This window comes from Squalius cephalus, assembly GCF_949319135.1.
Source record: "Squalius cephalus genome assembly, chromosome: 22".
Taxonomy (NCBI): Eukaryota; Metazoa; Chordata; class Actinopteri; order Cypriniformes; family Leuciscidae; genus Squalius; species Squalius cephalus.
In genome coordinates this window covers 22,650,419-22,673,025 of record NC_137143.1, presented here as the reverse complement: position 1 = coordinate 22,673,025, position 22,607 = coordinate 22,650,419, and the positions used below count along the sequence as shown (strand labels likewise).

The following is a 22,607-nucleotide window of genomic DNA, read 5'->3' as shown; positions in this document are numbered from 1 at the left end:
TTCCAGCGAGCTCCAGCCACTTGGCATCTGCCTGGTCTGTCAGTTGAAAGCTGTGAAACTAACTGTGCCTCTTGTCACAACTAAATTTCAGAGTTTCGCTGATATAAAAGGAAGAAAAGAATGAAAAATCACCTTCTCTTTCACCACTCTGGCACCGCAGGATGTCGTTGTGGAAACCAGTCACCTTTCAACGACACGACTATAGCTGATGTAGCTGGATATTGCATAACAACAGGTTGACTGTGTTTCCTTTTAAAACACGAGGATATGGTTGCACTTGCAAATCTTCTATGTTCTTACAGCAAGGAGCAGATCCGAATATCACACTGACCTGACACACAGCTTCCAAAATCTGACGAATGGGAAAACAGCTAAAAAATAATGCTGAAGTGTTTCCTCCCAAAGGTTATAAAAGAACGAAGTAGATCAATGTAGAAGTACTTTCATTTTTATCTAAAAAATTTAGCTAGGTAGGACTTTCACAGCTCTATTGGATGAATAATTTGTCACAAGGAAAATTGAAGGTTACGCTTTATATTAAGATTATGTTGTTATGGTATAATATGGGTTAAGGATAAGGGTTTGATTTAGGGTTAGTTGCTTGTAATATGACTATAGTAAGTACAAAACCTGTGACTACGTCGCGTTAAAATAAAGCGACACCAAGTTGAAAATGTGCATAGGCCTATATAAAAGATAAAAATGTAACATTTAGATGGATTGGTTGAATAATTATTTAGATATTTATGTTTAGAAAGTGTGAAGATGTCATGAGTGGCATCTGTATGATATGTTACCCTTCAGGTTTTATATTTTGTTATATAATGCAGACATTCCTACTTTTTTATGTTGGGTGTCACTGTAGGTGAACGCATCCCATAAGATCCCGCCTAAAAAGATTTCTCATTGTATGTCAATTGTTATTTTTCACCCCTTGGGTGAGTTACCCAAAATGAACTTTCCTTTTCAACTTCTCCTCTCTCCTCCACAGGGGGAGGAATTAAAAAGTAGAGCTGCAAGAGTTGCAAAAAAATCTTTTCCCTGCAGCCGCGCTTCTTATGAAACGGATCATCGAGTTGAGAGGAGCGAGCAAGCAATGAAAGGGAGGGGTAGAGCCGAGGCAGAGGGAGGAGAGAAGAGGGCACACGTACCCGATCAGAGCACAACAAACGGCAGTCCACCCTGAGCCTGGGGGAACCGAAGGCTTCTCACTCAGTCAGCAGGACAGAGCACACTGGACCAGGAGCTTCAGACTCTGGAGAAACCTGCCAGCGAGGCACAACCTCAACACATGATCATAGAGCAGCAGGAAAAGGCAAGACATCATTGCTCTGATTCTCTCTCTCTGTTTAAAGCTCGCTCTCCGCACACACTCTCACTCATTCTCCTTGACGCACACAGACACACTCCCTCATTATCTTGCATGTGAGTGAGGCTTTTTCTCTACGTCCTGAGCAGAAACCTCTGTGCTATTCTTACACAGCTGCAACGTTGCTCCAGCTGCCGTTTTCAAAGGGAAGTGAAGGCAAACCGGGGCTTTTCTGCGTGGCGTGTCGTTCAGAGACTGACCCATCAAGCCTAGTGGGACATCCCAACCATGGAGGACACTCTCACCTGTACTCCAACCACCTTTTCCCAGGTCTTCGGCCGCCAAGGACAGCTGATGCAAGCTAGTAAGTACCCGAGATCTGTCACATTGGGACCAAAAAAAACGTGCTTTGCCAGGTTATGTCAAGTTGTAGGGTTTGGGGTAGTAAACATGAAGTGGACAAGTGCTTGCTTATGCTCTGTGAAAGCTCTGCTGGTGAGACCATGGTCCACTGCATATCCTGATCTCTTGGTTTAGGCACCCAGCATGCAGAGAGAAACTCAGCTCTTCTTCCCCGCTGCTTTCAGCCCGCTAATGAGCTGCACACAGTCAAGAAATGTGTCTGCGGGTGTGCATCTCTCATCTTGCTTATATGGATATAGTGATCTTAATAAGTCAGTCATGAGGGCTGGGGCTGAAAGGAACATGACAGTTAACTCAAGATAGATTTTTTTTTTTTTTATGGAGAACTTCACCAGTGTAATTCTGAAACAGTGCAATAATTCCTTGACAGCTTCATAAATATTGTACTCCTAAGCATTGATGAATTATGAATTTTGTCTTACAAAAAACTCCCAGGCTATAAGTAGATGCCGCTTCATAACTTATGTCTCACAGACTGTACTTCTGCATTTAATAGCTTTGTACAGGTTTTGTATGGAAGTGGCTTGTACAAGATTACTAAAATACCTCCGACCGTTGTCTTAATTTAGAATGGAAATGGCTCAAATTAGCTCAAGACAACTCATAAATTTGGAATTGTAACACATTCAAGTTTATGATAGATAATATAATTTAATTTAATGTGTAAAACATTTAACATACATACACTGTATGATTTTATTTACATACCAAAACACAAACTGATCACACACTCTTTTACACCATGAAATATGAAGATTTTTTTAAATCATATTTAATATTCACATATTTTCATTTATTTTTCATTTATTATATAAAGGAGTATGACTTAAAACCTCTTTACATGTATATTACTTTTTATGTATAATTTTTTGTTATTTTTTTTAAATAATTGATCAATGCTTGAGACTGCAATATTTATGAAGGTGTCAAGGATGTACTGATGATAGTTTTTGTAAACTAGCTAGCTTTAACATTATTTTAGTGTACTTTCATAATGTTTCCGTAGATATCTCTGGCTTATATAAATATCTTATATTAGCTTATAGCAGATTTGTACTCTCATGTCAAAGTTACAGCTTAGATAACGGTGGAGAGCAATTCAATTAAAGGGATAGTTCACCCAAAAATGAAAATTCTGTCATAATTTACTCACCCTCAAGTTGTTCCAAACTTTTTTTTTCTTCTGTTGAACACAAAAGAAGATATTTTGAAGAATGTTGTGAACCAGACAACTTGAGGGTGAGTAAATGATAACTGATTTTTCATTTTTGGTTGAACTATCCCTTTAAGAAGACTTGCAGCAGGATGCAATTACTCAAACAGCAGTTTGTAAATGACCGTGATAGCGGTAATGACAATCCAAGCAGATTTTAATATGATGTCAAATTCGATGTCTCTACACATTAACATGACAATTAGCAGAGCAATGCCATGCTGCTGAATATCTGTTGAAAAAAAAACATGATTACGTTCTTCTGGGAGAGTTTTAAAGAACGTGCGTCTACATAAAACAGCAATCCTGGAGAATATCAGACAGTGATGATGGTCCATTCTGGAGTTTATATTACAGTACGTATACATTTTTGATAAATGCTTTCTTTCCAAAGCCACTCACAGGATTGCTTCCACGTGTAATGATACAAACTAAAAGGGTTGTAATGCTAAATATCGGTTGTGCAAACATGCAAATTTTATATTCCATGTAATTATATGATTATCATGCATAGAAAAATATCATGCAGATGTAGCCAATGTCATTGGGTTTTACGCCATGATTTCAGTTATTACCTCCCCAGACTGTGCATGATTTTTTTTGGAAAGGATATGTCCTTAAATTACCTTCCTCTGGGTGGGAGATTTCTGCACTTTAAACCACTAGAATCTAATTTAAAGTTCATCTTTACCCACAGTAAATGCATGCTTGCTGGAAAAGTTGGTCAATTTTGTGTGCTAAAAAATGTTTAATGTTTACAAATTTTACCACACATATAGTGGTACACTATATGTGTGTGTTAGCAGGGTGTTTTGGTGGGAGGAATGGCAGAAGTGAAACGGGACGGGTTGGGGGTGTTGGGTTTGTTTGAATGAAAGTCTCTCTCTCTCTCTCTCTCTGTTCGCTCTCCAGAAATAGAAGAAAACTTTTATGAATAATGCCCTTTGTTTGCTTTATTTCTGTGAACTCATTAGCTGTTTGGTATGCAGGGATGTATTAGTGTCTGTAGAGTATGTGACATTGCCATGATTAATATTCTGCGTGTGGCTTTGGAGCGCTGAAAGCCTCTTTACTGAATTTGTGTTTCTGAAGTGCCTGAAGATGAGACTCCTCTGCAATATCTGAGCCTCAGAGGTGCCGAAATACTGTATGTATTACCATCAGCCACTTCTCTGCTCTTTGCTTTGAATGTCTCACATTCTGGATCATCCATAATGATGAGATTTTGTAGTTTCGAGACATTCTGATGCCTCGTTCCCCGAGGACGCACTGGACGTGGATTTTTCTGAAGTTTCTGCCTTTATAAACAATGAACTGATTTGAGGCTTTTTTATTTTTTTCACTAAAATAATTTTTTTTTCTTTTTTTTTCTAATTTGCATTAAAGTCTTCCCAGAGGAGGATGTGGTTCTTTTCGGTGCACTTTCGCCTCAAACAATTTTCTCTTTTAACATCGATCAAAGTGCCCCATGTTTGCTTCATAAGTGTTTTTAAAGATCATCTTCAAGCGATGCAAAAGTATCCACAGTGCAGATTTCATTGGCATGGCGCGCCACTGCTTTTATGTTCTGTGTTGGTGTTTATGGGTATGCATGAGCATGGCTGAGATCCAAGTCTGTGCACTCACCCGCCGACACACAGACTGTTTTGGCTGACGTAATAGACGTGGCTGGACAGGGCTGTGAGTGTGGGCTCATTTGTGTGTGTCTGCAGATGTTAGTGATAGCACAATATGCAGCACCAGTGACTCTAATAGGACGGACCTCTTTTCCTCACTGCATGTTTGATTGAGAAGTGCTTACTACAGAAATATGCCTCGACACGGCATACAAAGTATGAATACACATGCATACATCACTCTGGAACACTTGATTCTGATTGGTCAAATATTTTTGTATAATAGCCAATTGATTTGTAGTAGCGCCAACCGATTTCCTACAAAATCATGTCATGTCGCATCACACCACTCTGTTTTTTTCTCACAGAATAAAATAATTTCAGCTCAGATCAATATTTCATGTCCATTTATGTGCAATAAATAATAATTACTGACTGTACATTAACTCTTAATGGGTTAGTGTCACCCAGAAATAAAAATTATTCCATAATTTACTCACCCTCAAACCATCCAAGGTGTTCGTCAATACGTCATGCGTCGGGTCAGAGGTCACTCTTCGGCCGGAACTCAACTCGTGTACAGCCGTTACCGGTAACCAGTTTATAGTTTATAAAGTTATAAATATGGCCATGATTCCAGTTTCATAGAAATATTTTTCTTACAAAAACGCATCGCTTCGCTTCAAAAGGCCTTTATTAACCCCCTGGAGTCGTATGGATTACTTTTTTGATGGATGGATGCACTTTTTTGGACTTCAAAATCTTATTTACAATTCACTCCAGTTATGGTGGTTGAGGAAATTCCCCTTTCTATGTAAAGCGCTTTGAATGCAGAGAAAAGCGCTATATAAATGTAATGAATTATTATAATTATTATAATTATAAAGCTTAAAGAGCTAGGATCATTTTAATTTCACTCCGATTGTGTTTGGCTGAAAGAAGAAAGTTATATACTCCTAGGTTGGCTTGAGGATGAGTAAATTTTGGATGATTTTCATTTTTGGGTGAACTATCCCTTAAGTATTTCCCCATAATACTTATTTATACCTAATGAATAGTATAATGTACAACCAGTTTTAGACAAAAAATATGTAACAATTTGTAATTTATTACTAATATTTTGAAAGCAAATGTATGCCATAATGGTAACACTTTAAAATAAGGTCTCAGTTGTTTACATTAGTTAATGCATTAACAAGAAGCTTTTTTCATGTTAGTTACTAAAAATGTTTAAGCTTGTTAGTTCACAGTGTACCATTTACCATTTCACCATTTTTGACCATGTTTTAGTAAATGTTGAGATTAACTTAGTGTTTTAAGGTGTCCGTGTAACAGTGTAATTATACATTTAAGTACTGAGTAATAATAATTAACAACATGTACTTACTATATGGTAACGGGTTGGCTTAGAGTTAGTTGCATGTAAGTATACAAATATAGTAATTACTTTAGTAACTACATATAACGTGTAACAAGGGCACTGTAAAATAAAGTGTTACCGTAAAGTGACCACTTTGACTAATTCTTTGTATAATGCAGGTGATTTAGAATACAAATAACGTATAAAATGTTGCTTTAAATTTGCTTGGTAAATTAGAAAACTCGATATTAAACAAGCAGGAATATATATGATTATCTGTTAAACTCTCTCTGTGAGGCTTGGTTGACCAGAAAGCACAGAAATCAGGTTCGCTTTTGCCAAGTCTTTTGCACAGAGCCCAAGAATAAGTCACCTTTCTGTATCATTGGCCCAATGTAGAGGAGGTAATATAGCAGAAAGAAAAGAATAGCATCAGCAGAATTGACTAGAAGTTCTTTTCTTCCGTCACCTCTACCAATAAAGAGAGGGCCGATCTGTGTCCCTCTGGAAGGAAGTCATGATCTTGTCCTAAAATCCTATATTTGTGCAGACAGAGCATAATCAGAGCGCTCCTGATACTACAATATAACATTGACGCCAAAAGATACTTGGACACCAAGGCCAATCTTAAAAATGTTTGAATATTATGGTATTACGTAGATAACAAAATAGCATACAATGTAAAATAATTAAAACACCAGCAATATTTAAGAGATGGCACAAGCACATTTCACAATAAAAATGCTGAGGAAAAAATATATAATTTTCCAAAAATGACTCAAATCTGAGAAATGCTATACATAATTTATTATTTATTTGCAGATAACATTTGTTGATATTTTTACATTTTTCTCATCTGTTTCTCATCTATTGTGAAAATAAGTTTTGGGTCCACTGCATATAAAACACTATTCAACATTGTTGTTGTCATATTTTGCATATTTTGAAAGTTAGCAGTTTCTGCTACTGGCATGTTGTTAGTTGCAATGTAATGACAAACAACACAGTGTTGCTACACAGCTTGCATATGAATCTGACATATGTTTTCAGGCATATTTTCATGGGACATTAGATGCTTACAGACCGTCACTTTAATATTGTGCATATGTTGCTCACAACAGAATGTTACTCACAACACTGTACTGTTGATAGATTTTGAAGATGAAACTATTGCAAAAATGATTGTCTTTTTGAACCACTTTCTTTTCTGTGGTTATATCTTAGGTTTACTGAAAAATCTTTATTGACCCAGAGTCATTAGATGTCCCTCATGAGGCCCGATAATCACTCCATCTGGGTCAATAGATGCCCAATCCGAGAGCGTCTCTTTCTTAATCACTATTATTGAATCTCACAACTATCCGACCATTGACTTGAGAAGCAGCCGAGACTGAAAGGACATTTTTAATTTCTAATTACTGTCACAGAATGACATACAGTGCTATGCATAAGTTTAGACACCCATGGTAAAGTTGACTAAAAAGAGGAATAAAAAATCATCTTTTGGAAATTGAACTTAATGCCTTAATTAAAAAAAAATAGGAAAAATCCAACCTTTAAGGACACCAATTTTCTTTGTGAATGAATAATGTATCGTAAATAAATAAATGTCCTTCCTTAAAATACAGGGTGCATAAGTCTGGACACCCCTATGTTAAATTCCCATAGAGGCAGGCAGATATTTACTTTTAAAGGCCAGTTACTTCATGGATCCAGGATACTATGCATCCTGACAAAGTTCCCTTGGCCTTTGGAATTAAAATAGCCCCACATCATCACATAGCCTTCACCATACCTAGAGATTGGCATGGAGTACTTTCCATAAGATCATCTCTCAATGCAAATCAAACCAGCCATTAGGCTAACTGAAATATAACCATGCCATTCTCTAGGTATGGTGAAGGCTATGTGATGATGTGGGGCTATTTTAATTCCAAAGGCCAAGGGAACTTTATCAGGATGCATAGTATCCTGGATCCATGAAGTAACTGGCCTTTAAAAGTAAAAATCTGCCTGCCTCTATGGGAATTTAACATAGGGGTGTCCAAACTTATGCACCCTGTATTTTAAGGAAGAACATTTATTTATTTACGATACATTATTCATTCACAAAGAAAATTGGTGTCCTTAAAGGTTGGATTTTTCCTAATTTTAAGTTCAATTTCCAAAAGATGATTTTTTATTCCTCTTTTTAGTCAACTTTAGCATGGGTGTCTAAACTTATGCATAGCACTGTAGCTTTAAGTTTTATAGGGTAGCACTAGCACCTTTGTACGCAGTGCGAATTTGCTGATCGAATGCCGCAAATATTAATTCCAAGAACTTTGGTGTTCACAATTGGAAAGAAATCCATTTGACTTTTCTAAGTCTATTTGAAAGGAACTGGTTTTAAGTGGCAACGCAGCCGTTAGTGCAGAAAAGGCTTAGCTTACAGGCAGCGCTCGTTGATTAGAGCGTTCTCATGAATTTTAAGCAGGGGCCAGTTTTGTTTGAATTGAAGCTTTAGAGTTTGAAGATATCTGAACTATTTCACTCATAATAAGAAAAGTGATGTAACTCCCTCTAAACTGCAGAAAGTACACACAACCCTTCCCCTGGAGAGTTTCCATAAGGAATAAGTTCAGAAATGATGTAGTGCATCAGCCTGTGTGGATTTGCCTGATGCTGTTTACCGTGAGGTTAGGTGTTGTGATTGTAGGCTAGTCTGCAACTTGGCATGCCAGTTTTATCCAATTGACGGGTTACTTTGGAGCCTAAAATTGCTTTGGATATCAGTCCCTACACATGATGTTCTGAACTGCTCTGAATAGTGTTTACATCTGAGGGAATGTATTTTGACAGAGGCAGCTGGCAAGGCTTGAGCAGCTAAAGAACTTCCTGCATGCAAATTTGTTTTCTTCTGAAACCACTTCAAAGGGATCTCATAATATGTCTGTGGCAAGTGCATCGTATTTTTAATTTATTTATTTAGAAAATTTGACACGTCTTCCAGAATGTGGGATTAAATCCACATATTTCGTTTTTTTCATTATGTAACTTGAAGACTGCTTAATATTATCAGATCCTCCCCAACCTCTATGTTATTTTCCTCTCTGTAGACTTTGTGCTGCAGAACTTTTTACACAAGGGTCAATTTCACACCTTTCTGAATTTATGCATTTGGGAACTGCTGTAGCATTTTCTCCTGTCTTTGTTGTACAAGTAACCTTGCACTACAGTTTTATAGCAAAAGGCTTGTTCTGAGATTAGGTTTCTGTCATGCTTTAGTAGCCAAGCATCCGTTTTTAACATCTGCAACAGCAGATTATGCTGCTCTTTCCTCTCCATGGAGAGAATCATTTTAATCACTTGAAGCCTATTTGGTTCCTCTGCCTTTACATAGGATTTACTGTGTAACTCCCTTACTTTTTGCATTATATCTGGCATATATATAATATTTATTAAAATCTATGTATATACTTATTTTATTCAGAAAGGATGCATTCAGTTGATCAAAAGTGACAGTAAAGACATTTATAATCTTACAAAAATTGTATTTTCTTTTTTATCAAACAATCACAGTTTACATAAAAATATTACACAACACAGCTGTTTTCAACATTGATTATAATAATAATAAATGAGCATATTAGAATGATTTCTGAAGGATCATGACCATGAGTAATGATGCTCAAAATTCAGCTTTGCCATCACTGGAATAAATTACATTTTAATATATAATAAAATAAAAAGCAGTTGTTAGAAATGTAGCCTGGGTAAACATAAGAAACTTCTTTCAACAACCAAAAAACATCTTGCCTCAAACCTTTAAACAGTAGCGTGTATATTTATAGTATTCGAATACATGGATTTATATCTAAATATATAGTTAATCCAAATATATAAAATTTGTGAACTCTATAATGGATTGAGTACATTTTCAATTGTTATTCTGTTTGTATTAAAAAAAGAACATGTGCATGTATTAAATACAAAATAGAGGCATTGTCACCAGTGGTCTCAGGCTTTTGGACCCCATAGCTTTTCAAATGGAAAAGCCTTTAAAATGTGCAGCTTCAGTAACAAATCTCAAAGCTCAAAGCTGCCTACATTTTCATTGTCGCCATGAACATTCTTGACAAAATGGATGTCAAACATTTCATAAATCATTCACCACCTCAAGCATGAGCCATAAAATGTGATTTTGGTTGATGTAACCTTTAAGAGTGTTACACTTGCTGGAATTTTCCATTCAGTTAGCTTATTTGTTGGTTGGAGAACCATGCATTTGCTATAGAAACACATTATTGCTCTTTTTGTTTTGTGTGTTATCACGTAGAGAGATTGCTCAGTTAACACTGTTATCTGTTTCAGTCTTAGACACACACACCGCTCTCCCATCTGTGTGCAAGACTTGACTTGAATATTAAACCAGTACATTTTACTGCTCAATAGTGATGAGTCTCCTGACATCGACTTGGGTAGAGGTTTTTCTCTTCGTCAGATGCTATTGGCTAAGCATGTAGGATCGGGACATATTAAAGAACATGGGAGGAATATTCTGCCTGCTCTTCCTAGATGTATTATGAAAATTGTGTTGAATTTTATATGCTTTGACTTTCATTTGACTTAAGGCTCAAGCTTTATCTTTGCTTGTTCTGCCTCATCCTTTGCTCGAGGAGGAGTGCTGCTGTCATTTGCTTGCAAAATGGCAGATATTAGCAAACAATTCAGCTTGTGTTGACACACAGGGATTGAGAGGTGTGACAAAAGGGGTTTATTTTAAGCAAGATTAAGCAAAATGAGGGCACCGCTATGAGTTCTGATGTCAGCAGCCATGTTGGCTTTGCTTGGTGACATGTAATAGACTAAAGCTTATTAGTGATCAGTCACACTTTGGGTTCCCTCCAGGCAACGCTTGATTTAGACATCTGAGGCAGAGCTGGGGCAAACTGTCTTGCTGATTTGAGATGATTAAAGGTATTACAGTGATGAGAGGTACATTCAGAAGCCTAAGGGTTAAAGATGAACACTCAGTACCAGCAGTCTTTGCTAATGGCCATTGCTTGCCCAGGTAAATGTCTTCCTTGTTCTTGATTTCATTCATGATCAACATAGGGTTGGGTAGATGGATCTAAACTTAATTTTTTTTGCCAACATATACAGACAGCTTTTGGTGAACCTTGATATACAGCACAATTTATATATAATACTTGATATTCAGTAAATAATCCTGAAAATATACTAAAGAATCCAATTTCCTTAGAATCCATAGTGACAAACATTTTCTAAATGAATAAATGTAACCTAAATGTTGCAGCTTCAGAAATGAGTAAACCCAAAAAAAGAAATAATGTATATATTATGCAATAGCTAATATGCTGGTTTCAAGAAGCATTTGTTATTATTATCAATGTTTAAAATAATCAATATACGAATAAATAATAAGAATTTATTATTTATTTGATTGAAAATACAGTAAAAAAAAATTATCCTTCAGAACTCATTCTAATATGCTGATTTGGTGCTTAAGCAACAATCAATGTTGAAAACAGTTGTGCTGCTTATTATTTTTGTTTACTGATTTGTTTTCAGGATTCTTTAATGAATAGAAAGTTCAAGCGAACGGCATTCATTTGACATATAAATCTTTTGTAACATTATAAATGTATTTACTGCCTTATGATCAATTTAAGGCAACCTTGCTGAATAAAAAGTATGAATTTCTTTAAAAAAAAGTCTTACTGACCCTGTTAGTCTATACACTGTAAATGGTTTATTCAAACCAACAAGCCTATCCGATAAATGGATTTTTATTCAGTTCAAATAGGCCTCTACCCAACATGCACTGCAGCATGAATAAATAAAATGGCTGCCTTGTTTGACTGTTTGCCAGTTTTATGTACACTGGTTTTGATTTTGTTGTCAGATTTAGTGGCATGTAGTTTGTGTTGCATGTAGTGTTGATGTCTGTGGAATTTTAAGGTATTTCATGAATGTTTTTTTGCCACATGTGTGACCATGTGATGAGTATTCATTCAAACATGAGATGGAGCATGTAATATTCAATAATTTAAAACCATGTAAATAACTTTTTTATAGCTATTTAATCTAGATAGTTACAGCGGTGGTGGATTATAAGTCATGACCATTTTAAATTCAGTCAAAACATTTGACTTTTTATTACAATTGAATTAATGTTCCACAGGCAGCTTATTTTCAGTGCATGACAGGTTTTTGAGATCTGAGGCTGCACCATTACATAGAGTTCTTTGTGTGCAGCCCAGTGAAGACATGATTGACTCTACATGCAGTAACATTTTGATTTTTGACATAACCTAGCTATGGGCAATCGACATGTGTTCTGCCGGCTGAATGCTCCCTGTGCCCTAAAATGCCTGCTTCAGCATTGCTCAGCTATGGATGGAAGTAAACAATCACAATCCATTCTGTAGGCATCCTATAAGTCAGATTTATGGAAGGGAAAAGCCACCCTCTGCACTCTTCATAACCATCCTTTGTTTTGTCTCTCCATCAGACTGAATAACGGGAGGATGAGGTCATATTCTGCAGCGGCAGGCGGAGGGGAAATGAGACAGGGGTGAAGAGATTAATTCATGCAGGTCTTGGTCTTGTGCAGGATGAGTGATCCATCTATCATTGAACTGAGAGCCTGCTCTCCTTGTACTTTGAACAGAGATGACTGGATTATGGACTGAAATGAGGCTGCTTTTAGTGAGCACAGCATCTTCAACAACCCCCTTTAAATATTTTATAGGTTTTAGTTTGAGTAGATGGTACAAAAAGCATGGCCTGATACATTGTTTCCTCCATTTCCCCTTAATTCAAACCAGATATTGTTTGTCATCTTAAATAGCAAGTCATCATTTTATTTTTTTGAGTGCACATCCATGTTTAGGAATGGGTCTAGTGCTCTTAACATATAAAACATTTTTATCTTATATTGTTAACTTGCATTTAAAGGTACTGTACAAAATATCAAAAATAGCATAAGAAATAGTCACATTATGAGATTTAAAAGTCACATTTTGAGAAATAAAAACATAAAATAAATGAAAATTAAGATTAAATGCTGTTTTTACCTTATATTTAAGCTTACATTTAAAAGTACTTTAAAATAAATATTGTTTATATTCAAATGTATATTATTTATATTCACAAATAAATAAAAGTTAAAGATAAGCTTAAATACCTATGCTATTCTTTATGGAAATATGTAATGGAATAACTGTGAAATTAGCATAAGATATAAAGTCACATCGTAAGATATAAAAGTCACATTATGATAAATAAAATAATAAATAAATGAACCGTGCAAAACAAATTAAGATAAAAAGATTAATAAAAAAAACATGGCTAACATGGAAACCAATTTGAAGATTGCACATAATCTCTGTATAAAGGCTATTTTATTTATTTATTTACTATATGTTTTTATTATAAAAACCAAGTGATGAAAGTCTTAACAAAAATGCCTGCTGTTAAGACAATGTGCTTTGCTGCTGCAAGTTATACTGATACTGGTCTGATAAGCAACTGAGTTTCTCTCACATAGAGAATCATTAAAATGGATTCTCTTGCTGTGGGATGCATGGATGGCCAAACAATAGCCAAATATACCAATACGAATCAAAATAATGTCTAGGGCTGTAATCTCCCAGTCGATTAGTCGATTATTTGGTCGATACGTTCTGGCCCGACCAAAATTCTGATTGGTCGTTTTTTTGCCGCGTTCATTTCATTAGATTTGTCGCGTTCATTTCATCAGTTTTGCCGCGTTCATTTCATCAGTTTTGCCGCGTTCATTTCATCAGGTGGAAAGCACTAATTGCTAATGGGGGTGTTTTCAGAGCACCGCTGTTTCACAGGTAACAGTCTGTCTTCAGAACACCCCCCTTGTTTTCACTTCTTTTGGATTAGCCCAACCCACTGGAGAAGAGAGACAGATTGAAGAAAGTAGGATACTAGGTTTGCTGAATATTATTACTTGATCTGGTTTGTTTAATAAATATAATTTTTTTTTAATAAAGTGGACGTGCCTTTTCTGTTTAAGAGTAAAAGCTTTAAGTTAATAGTCTATTCGTGTCTCAGCCGCGAAGCTGAGCTTCTATGTTCGCGAGCTGCACAGAGCGGCTGAAATTATAGTGTCTGTCAGTTATAATACATATGACAAAAACAATTGTCTAAATTATGTTACATATTCCTCAAAAGTTCTTGTCATTATATCACTAGTTGACAACATAGTACTATTTTCGGAAATCATAGGCTCTGATCTGATCATAGCGTAGGTGCACGTGAAGCAACGCTGCCAGAGCCGACAGACTCGTGTGTCAGACTCATTTCAGTGCAAAATAATTACGTCAAAAACTATTTAATACTGCAAATAGCCTACTAGTTTTTTAGGTTTATTTATAATTCATTTAGGCAGACAACAAGGCGCACAGTGCGCAGCTAATTAATTTAAAGTTTTTTTCTTTTTCCTAATGTCATTTTTAGTCGATTTTTAGTAGGGCTGTCAAACGACTAATCGCGATTAATCGCATCCAAAATAAAAGTTTGTGTTTACATAATACATGTGTGTGTATGGAGTATAATTATTTTCTATATATAAATACACACACATGCATATATTTAAGAAAAATGGGTTATTTATATATAAAATATTTATATATAATATAAATTATATATAATATAAATATATATACACAGTATATACATGCAAATATTTCTTAAATATATACATGCATTTGTGTGTATTTATATATAGAAAATAATTATACACCGTGTACACACATATATTATGTAAAAACAAACTTTTATTTTGGATGCGATTAATCGCGATTAATCGTTTGACAGCTCTAATTTTTAGTCGAAAATTTCAGGACTTTAGTCGACCAAGATTTTCTTTGGTTGATTACAGCCCTAATAATGTCACACTTGGATGTGCTTAAAGGGGGGGTGAAATGCTCATTTTCACTCAATCTCCTGTTAATCTTGAGTACCTATAGAGTAGTATAGCATCCTTCATATCTCCAAAAAGTCTTTAGTTTTATTATATTTATAAAAAGAAAGATAGGCTGTACCGAGTCTTTCCGGAAAAACCCGAGCGTCTGGAGGCGAGCCGTGTGGGCGAAGCCAGAGCCATAGAGAGAATCCGTCGATCTGGGCTTTGTTTATAAAACATTCATCGTCGAAATGCAGGGAACAAACAGTCTACACAACTACACAACAATCTGCATCCACTGTTCCTAACGCTGGGTTCTTTGGGAAGCTTTCCCTCACATCTAAAAACACACTTTGGAGACACTATGCAGCGCTGCCGATGATTTCCTGTTGAAGCGCGTTGATGTGCGCGGTCTCGCTCTCCTCTGGTCGACGTGTGCGCGGGCGAGCTTTTCCGGGAGAAATGCTCATATAAGGAGTTCCACTCTGGTCTACGTCATTAGATCCACGGTCGAAAAAAAACCAGCCGAAACTTGTACCAACCCGGAAGTAAGATTTTCGGTACAGAAATTCTCCGTTATTCGTCCAAAATATTTTTTAAAAACTTTGGCCATGTTAAGCATGAGAATCCATCTCTTTAACACTGTAAACAACTCTGAATACATGAAACACCATTGTACCCCCCCTTTAAAAACACATCAAGCGTAGCGTTAGTTCTGGCTGGTCACGTTAGTCAAGCTCGCATCAGCTGACTCGCAACTGATCCACGCCTACCTATAGGAATACGACGCCTATTCATATATAAGCTCCTTCAGTATTATCAGCAGCTATAGCCAATTCCCTCCTCCATCCCCAGCTCCTCCTCTCATCAGTCAGGATTTGGCATTCTGATTCCCCCTGAATCAGACTAAAATTCTATGTTGTTAAATTAATGTTGTACATTAAAATGAATGAATGATATCAGCAATACATTCATGTTCATTCTCTTCTGTTTACCCTAAGGAGGGTTATTGCTGCCCTCCCTGCTCTTAGGCTGCATGGATGCGCAGGGAATTCTTGGCCAGAACAGAACCATACCGCCAATCCAAACTGTATGCTAACTGTCAATCATATTTGAAAATAGTGGTCCTGACAGAAATATGATGTACAGAAACCTGACAGATAATGAGTAGCTGATTTCAGCCATCTTTGCTACCTGCCATTTTGCAAACTAATTGCTAGATGATTGATATAGGCAGTGTTTTTGATTGGAAAAAAGCTGAGAACTGTTGTGATCTCTCAGGAACCTGTTTCAGTTATGTAGTTAGTACATTTAATGCCTGTTATTCCCAAAAAACAAACAAACTCCAGTTTACAACACCTGTGCATGAGTTATGACACGAACATTTCTGTGCAAAATGATGTTTGCATAACAATGCACTGTTTCTAAATTACATGTTTAGCACCCTAAACAAATCCCTGTTGCGCCGCAAGGTCTTGTTTTCTTTCTTGTAGGAAAAGTTTTGACGCTTGCGTTCTCTTTTTAGAGGTGTTGAGAAGTGCTGACCCACTTTCCTCCTCTGAATATGACAGGCGCTGGCATTCACACACAAACACCCTTAATTGGCTCAAGCCTTGTCACAGGTTCTCCCTGTAGTCCTTGCTTTGCAAAGGCGCATCATCGAGGCATTAAAAATCGACGTGCGCTGTGTCAGTGCTAATCTGCCTCAGGGACGCCTCTACCTAGCCATATTTATCTATTCCTCGCATGTAAAAAGTTCCATTTGACTGTGCTCTCATTCTTAGTCTCAGCAGGGAGAATATGCATATATAGGCCTATTTACATTTAAAATTATATTTCATTTAGCAGACACTCCATACAATACTTCTTCTCTTGGATGTGGTCAGGTGGTTCTAAATTTCCCTAGTCTGCATGTAAAAAAGCCAGCAGTGGCTTGCATCTCATGAATACATTTTGCATGTGGAATATTCCACAGTATCAAAGGTAATTTGATTTCACTGTCACTCGTCAATATGAACCGAATGTCAGCTGGCATTTAAGATCTTCATTATTGTGATGTGCCATTTTATATTCAGAAATCCCTGTGGCAAGACCTATTTGTGTCCTTTTGCATTGTGGAAAAGTAATGGCGCTTGTCCCTGCGAGTATGCAAATGCGATCTGACCTCTTGTTTAGTAGGATCAATATGGACGATTAGGCAAGCACCCTGTCCCACACAACTGCTTATCTACCCTATTGTTACATGCTTCATTACAAGTGTAATTGATGCTTTGTGCTCCTTGTAGCTCTAATGTCAATTTAATTCTCTCTCCCTTTGTCTCTAAAATGCCTGGCTAGCATTAAGAGGAAAAAGGGGGAAAATGTGTAATGCAATTCAAAGGCATCCAGATAGTCCACTGTAAGCCCTGGGCTGGTTATCAAAGGGTCAGAAGAGGCTTTTATCTTCAAAAGCTTAGTCAGAGCTTGTATTGCAATCTGTTTTTCCAGAGGCTTGAATTCAGTGAGAAGGTTTCCAAAGCATGGAGAGCTGTACTGCGGGATGTCTCACTAGGTGGCGGACTGATCAAAGATTTCACCTGAGGAGGGCAGTCGCTCCTCTTCTAGTGTGACACGGCTGCGTCCCGGCGACATGCTAACAATGAAGTATTTGCTTGTCTCTATGTGCAGACTCGACCTCAATTTCCCCCCTCCGTGAGTAACTGTGCTGCACTGGTGTCAAATATTACATAAGGACCAGCAATGACCCTAAATGATATTGAAAATCATTTGCTGAAACAGATCATTCATTTGGTCTGAGTTCGGACATACTATCATTCTACTTTTCCTGTAGAATGCACATTGAGTATTCTATGTTCAGAATGGCATTCAAGTAGAATGTACAACAGCATTCAAAAGTTTGTGGTCGGTAAGATTTTGATATATTGTGAAATATTATTACAATTAAAGATAACTGTTTAAATATATTTTAAAATGTAATTTATTCCTGTGATGGCAAAGCTAAATTTTCACCAGCCATTCAGTGTCACATGATCCTTCAGAAATCATTCTTATATGCTGATTTGGTGCTAAAGAAAACATTATTAGTATACTTATTATTAGCGATGTTGTGCTGCTTATTTTTGTAGAAACCATGACCATTTTTTTCAGAATTCTTTGATGAATAGAAAGTTCAAAATAACAGTATTTATTTAAAATAGAAATCTTTTGTAACTTTATAAATGTCTTTACTGTAACTTTTGAACAATTTAATGTGTCCTTGCTGAATAAAAGTATTAATTTCTTTCAAAAATCTTACTGACCCTAGATAGTGTGGCCCCATATAGCGTGTACTGTGCACAAATTTTCACACTTCACTTCATATTTATGTAGTATACTGTGTATTTTATGCATATTTTGGTATGCTATATTTGCAAGGGCACACTAGCATACTAGTATGTATGCTGATCACAGTATGAACATTTTCTGTATGCTAGGTTCAGAATGGCATATCACAGTTTGTCCTGCAATATAATGTGCATAGTATAAAAATGTTCATTATTACATAATTGCATACCTCTCTGACTATTTCTGCAGTATGTAGTATGATTACTGTGCACAGTATGCTAATTTTAAGTATGCTGTTCATAGTGGAATACCACCCTTTTACTCATAATATTGCTTTGGCTACTGTCTCCCATAATGCACACTGCAAAATTATTTTTTTTAGCTAATGAACAAGAAGATATTTCAACCACAATATTAAACATCTATTTCTCAGGCTGTCAAAGGTTATCACATTTTTCAATTAACTTGAATTCAGAATTCAAATAATGGCATTAATCTCTGAGATAATGAAGCATACTAACATTGGAAACATTTGCATAATACACTGTTTCACATGTTTTTCAAAAAAAGTAGTAGTATGCAGAAAGCAGTATGCCAGTATTCCATTCCTTACCTAGTCTTACTCATTATTCTTTAATTACAATGTGTTGTCAACATATAGACATATTTATGTGTCTGTGGTTTAATTACTGTTCTTCTTCAGGTTCATTCCTCGTGTTGCTTGATTTGCTATAACTTTCAGAGCCATATGGGGGCAATATTGTCTCTTTGAAAAGTCAGATGTAGAAAATTCCATACCTATCTCGCTCATCCTAATATGATTTAACGGTTGACACAATAAGCGTATTTAGCTAAATACTTAAATATTTCAAAAGTTAAATAATTAAAAAGGTGCCAAAAGACGCCTGTGAAGAGTGAATCAATCAAGCAGCAATGTGAGGGATATATTTTGTTTCCTTTTTCTCAATCTGGTAACACTTTTAGTGCTAATTGTAGCTGCTGAGGTGAAATGAATTTGACTAAATCTATTATAATAACGATGCAGAATGCATAAAGATCAGTTTGATTGGCATGCTTAAATCTGCATATATCAAGATAATTGTTAAATCATGTGATGGGAAGCATTTTAAGAAATTGAGCTGAAGCATAGCCATTCTTCCCTTGAAGTTCACAGATGGGTGTGAGAACATTCTTGATGATACTGTTGAAATAATCCAAAGAATGAACTCTGACTGCAGTCAATATGTCAAGTGTTTGCTTTGAAAATCCCTGAGCTCTAAGCAGTTGAATAGACAGTTAAACGCAAATCATTCAAGAAGAAAAACATACAAAAAGGGAACAGTTCAGAACCCGCCTGAATGCTATAATTGAGAAAATCGAGACCACCAGCCCTTGTGTGAACTGTTACAATTGGCAGAGGACAAATTCAAATTGCACTATGGGGTTAATCTACTTTTAAGAGCAGGTCAGTGAGAAAAAAAACTTTGCCATGTAGTTTAGGTGCACCCATGATTAAGTGTGACAGGTAAAGACTAGTTCTCTAAGGGCTTGATACAAATGCTTTAGTCTGTGGTTGAAGTATCCTGGCTGCGGGTCTTCAGAGGTGACTGGTTGACATTTACTAAATGTTGCTTCATTACAGAAATGCACTCAACTCTCTGACTTATTAGTAAGTCTATTACCTCTAACATTTAATGCATATTTATTCACCGCTAACATTATTGCAACAGTTGAGTACATTAGTAACCTCCATTAGTATGTTATCTATGCTTCAGTTTGTCAGTATGCATTTAGTCACTGATTATGGGTTAAATTCCCAGCACCACAACAAAAAATGTTTATGTAACACATTTATAAATATTGATATTATGTCAATTAAATGTATATGACTCATTTCATATTTATAATGTATTTCTTTTTAATTAAAATAGTATAATTAGTCATATAACTTTTCAAATATTGTTATATATAACAAATATGTTTTATGATTTTCATTATATATGTGCTGTTAAATTGATTAATCGCGATTAATCGTATCTTTCATAAAAGTTTGTAAAGGTATATATATATATATATATATATATATATATATATATATATATATAGAGAGAGAGAGAGAGAGAGAGAGAGAGAGAGAGAGAGATTTTTAAAGAGATAATTAAAAAAAATGATATTACTAATTTATATATATAATGTATATCTAACTATAAATTGCTTATTATTTAAATTATAGTAATGTATGTATATAATATATATATATATATATATATATATATATATATATATATATAGGCTATAACATAAATATAATGTTTTATGATTTTCATCATATATATATATATATATATATAATATATATTTGTGCTAGGCTATATAAGTGCTGTCAGATTGATTAATTGTGATTATTTGCATCTAACAAATTCATCATAAAAAAAATTTGTAAATATATAATATATGTGTATGTATGTATGTATGTGTATAAATATATATATGTGTGTGTAAATATACATATATATATATGGGGCATGAATGTTGAAATCTGGAAAGGCACAGAATTCCACACCGTTCATACATCCATCTGCTCACGCGTCTTTTAATCATACATAATGATTTATTTGTTTATGAAATACTCCACTGTCCCTTCCAACAACATGATGTTCAGTATAGTTCTCAGTGTAACGCAGTCAAGCAATCTTTGGAGGACAGTCATGGGAAAAAGCTCTCTGACTGATAAGAGCAAAGCCTCGCGGCATGTGTGACATTAACATTGATCTGAGAGCAAAGGAGGGCTGCTTTGTCACCATGGAAACCGGCGCTGAGACGGTCTTAAGTTAAACTTTCATTTATTGATGTAGGGAGTTTTCCCCACCCTCATTTGAATTTTGATTATAGCGGCTGTTGAAATACTTTGAATTTTGTTGAGAAAAAAAATGAAGTTCACTCTATCTGCCTTGTTTTTGTTAGAAGAGGGAACTAGTAGGTCCTCTCGGCAGTCTTATCAGGGAAGAAGTTTTTATACTTCAATAAATATTAATGCAATTACTGGCAGTCACAAGCACAGCAATACAGTCGTGTGCAGTGAAAGAGTTCAAAGCTGTAATTTCCTCATAAGCCAGGGATGTTTTATAAAGTTTTGAGTCAGTGGTCTTGGCATATTTTGTCACCGAAGAGAATTTCAGTTGCTTTAAACATTGTGACCGCTTCATACTGAACGTTTTAGAGGGATTACGAGCAAGTATGTGGAGAATATTTGAGTTTTCTGTGGTAATTTGAATTCTGATCACATGTGTGGTCATTGCCGTGTAATTCAGTTGACAGAATCCTTGAGCTTATGGAAACAATTCACCTACGGAATTAAATGGGAGACATCAGATGCATATTTCTGGAAGGTATAAAAGCGAAACGAGGAGCATAAAGAGAATTCAATTTAAAGTTGGTTGTATAAATCTTAAGGGCTGTGCAATTTTTCCTGAAGAGTCAGCAGAACTCTTAATGTATCCTAACTGATAAGAGTAGCCTACATTTATAAAAACCCAGGTTCAGTCAATGAAAATAGTTCCTTTTATCATTTTCTGTGCCTGCGTCACATTGACAGTTTTGCATGATGGACTTATTCAAGATTATTTAAATCAGATGTAGGTCTCCCTTTAATTTGTTTACTTTCGGGACTATTATTATTTAGTTCTGCTTTGCTTCTGGTTTCGTTTTATCGTGCGTGACTGCTGACGCACAAACTTTTAAATGCTTATTCCCTCGCTCTCTTCTTTAATTCCACCTCTGCCCAGTAAACGTCTCTGGCAGTGCGGTTGCATTCAGCCAGTCAGAGCTGTAGTTTGGAAGAGCTTGAGGGCTCGGGGGGACTGCAGTTTGTGTATGCCACTGATTAGAGGCTTTGTGGAGGTGCTTACCAGCCCTATGTTCCTCTCAAATCCAAAGAAGCCTGTTGCACAATGAAAGTCGAGGTGGTTAGTGAGGCCTCGGGGGAGTCGGCTGACAGGCTGGGAAAATGGCAGTGGATGGATCTAAGCTGAAGAAACAGCAGTGAGGTACTGACCTCCTTCAGTGTTTGTTTTAGAGATGCCTGATGTCATGGCTTGTGATGAGCCTCTCTACTAGTCCTTAAAGGAATAGTTCACCCCAACATGAAATTTTCCTTCATTTACTCATCCTCATGTCGTTCCAAACCGTCGCTGCATCATAATATGCCTTCTTCCATACTATATAGTGGGTGAAAAATGGTATGTGAGCCGAGTAGTATGTTCAAATTCACAGTATAGGCGAAAAATACCCGGATGACCTACTGCTTCCGGAGAGATTCTGAAGTGTGCATTTGATGGACACTTTACTATCCAATGCGTCCAAGTGAGAGGATTGTGAATGGAGGTGAAGCGACGCAACTACATGGCGCCGTAGATTAC

The 22,607-nt window shown here is 36.2% G+C and overlaps 1 protein-coding gene across 2 annotated transcripts in view; it reads left to right on the top strand.

The window, feature by feature from the left end:
* The first annotated feature begins 1,520 nt into the window (after nt 1-1,520).
* Nucleotides 1,521-22,607, top strand: part of LOC307150752 (kazrin-like) — a 146,241-nt gene continuing 125,154 nt past the window's right edge. For both annotated transcript variants that reach the window (XM_079858233.1, XM_079858234.1), the window contains exon 1: nt 1,521-1,673. In XM_079858233.1, the coding sequence (XP_079714359.1) occupies nt 1,598-1,673 (76 nt within the window). In that variant the 5' untranslated portion in view covers nt 1,521-1,597. The remainder of the gene's footprint in view (nt 1,674-22,607) is intronic.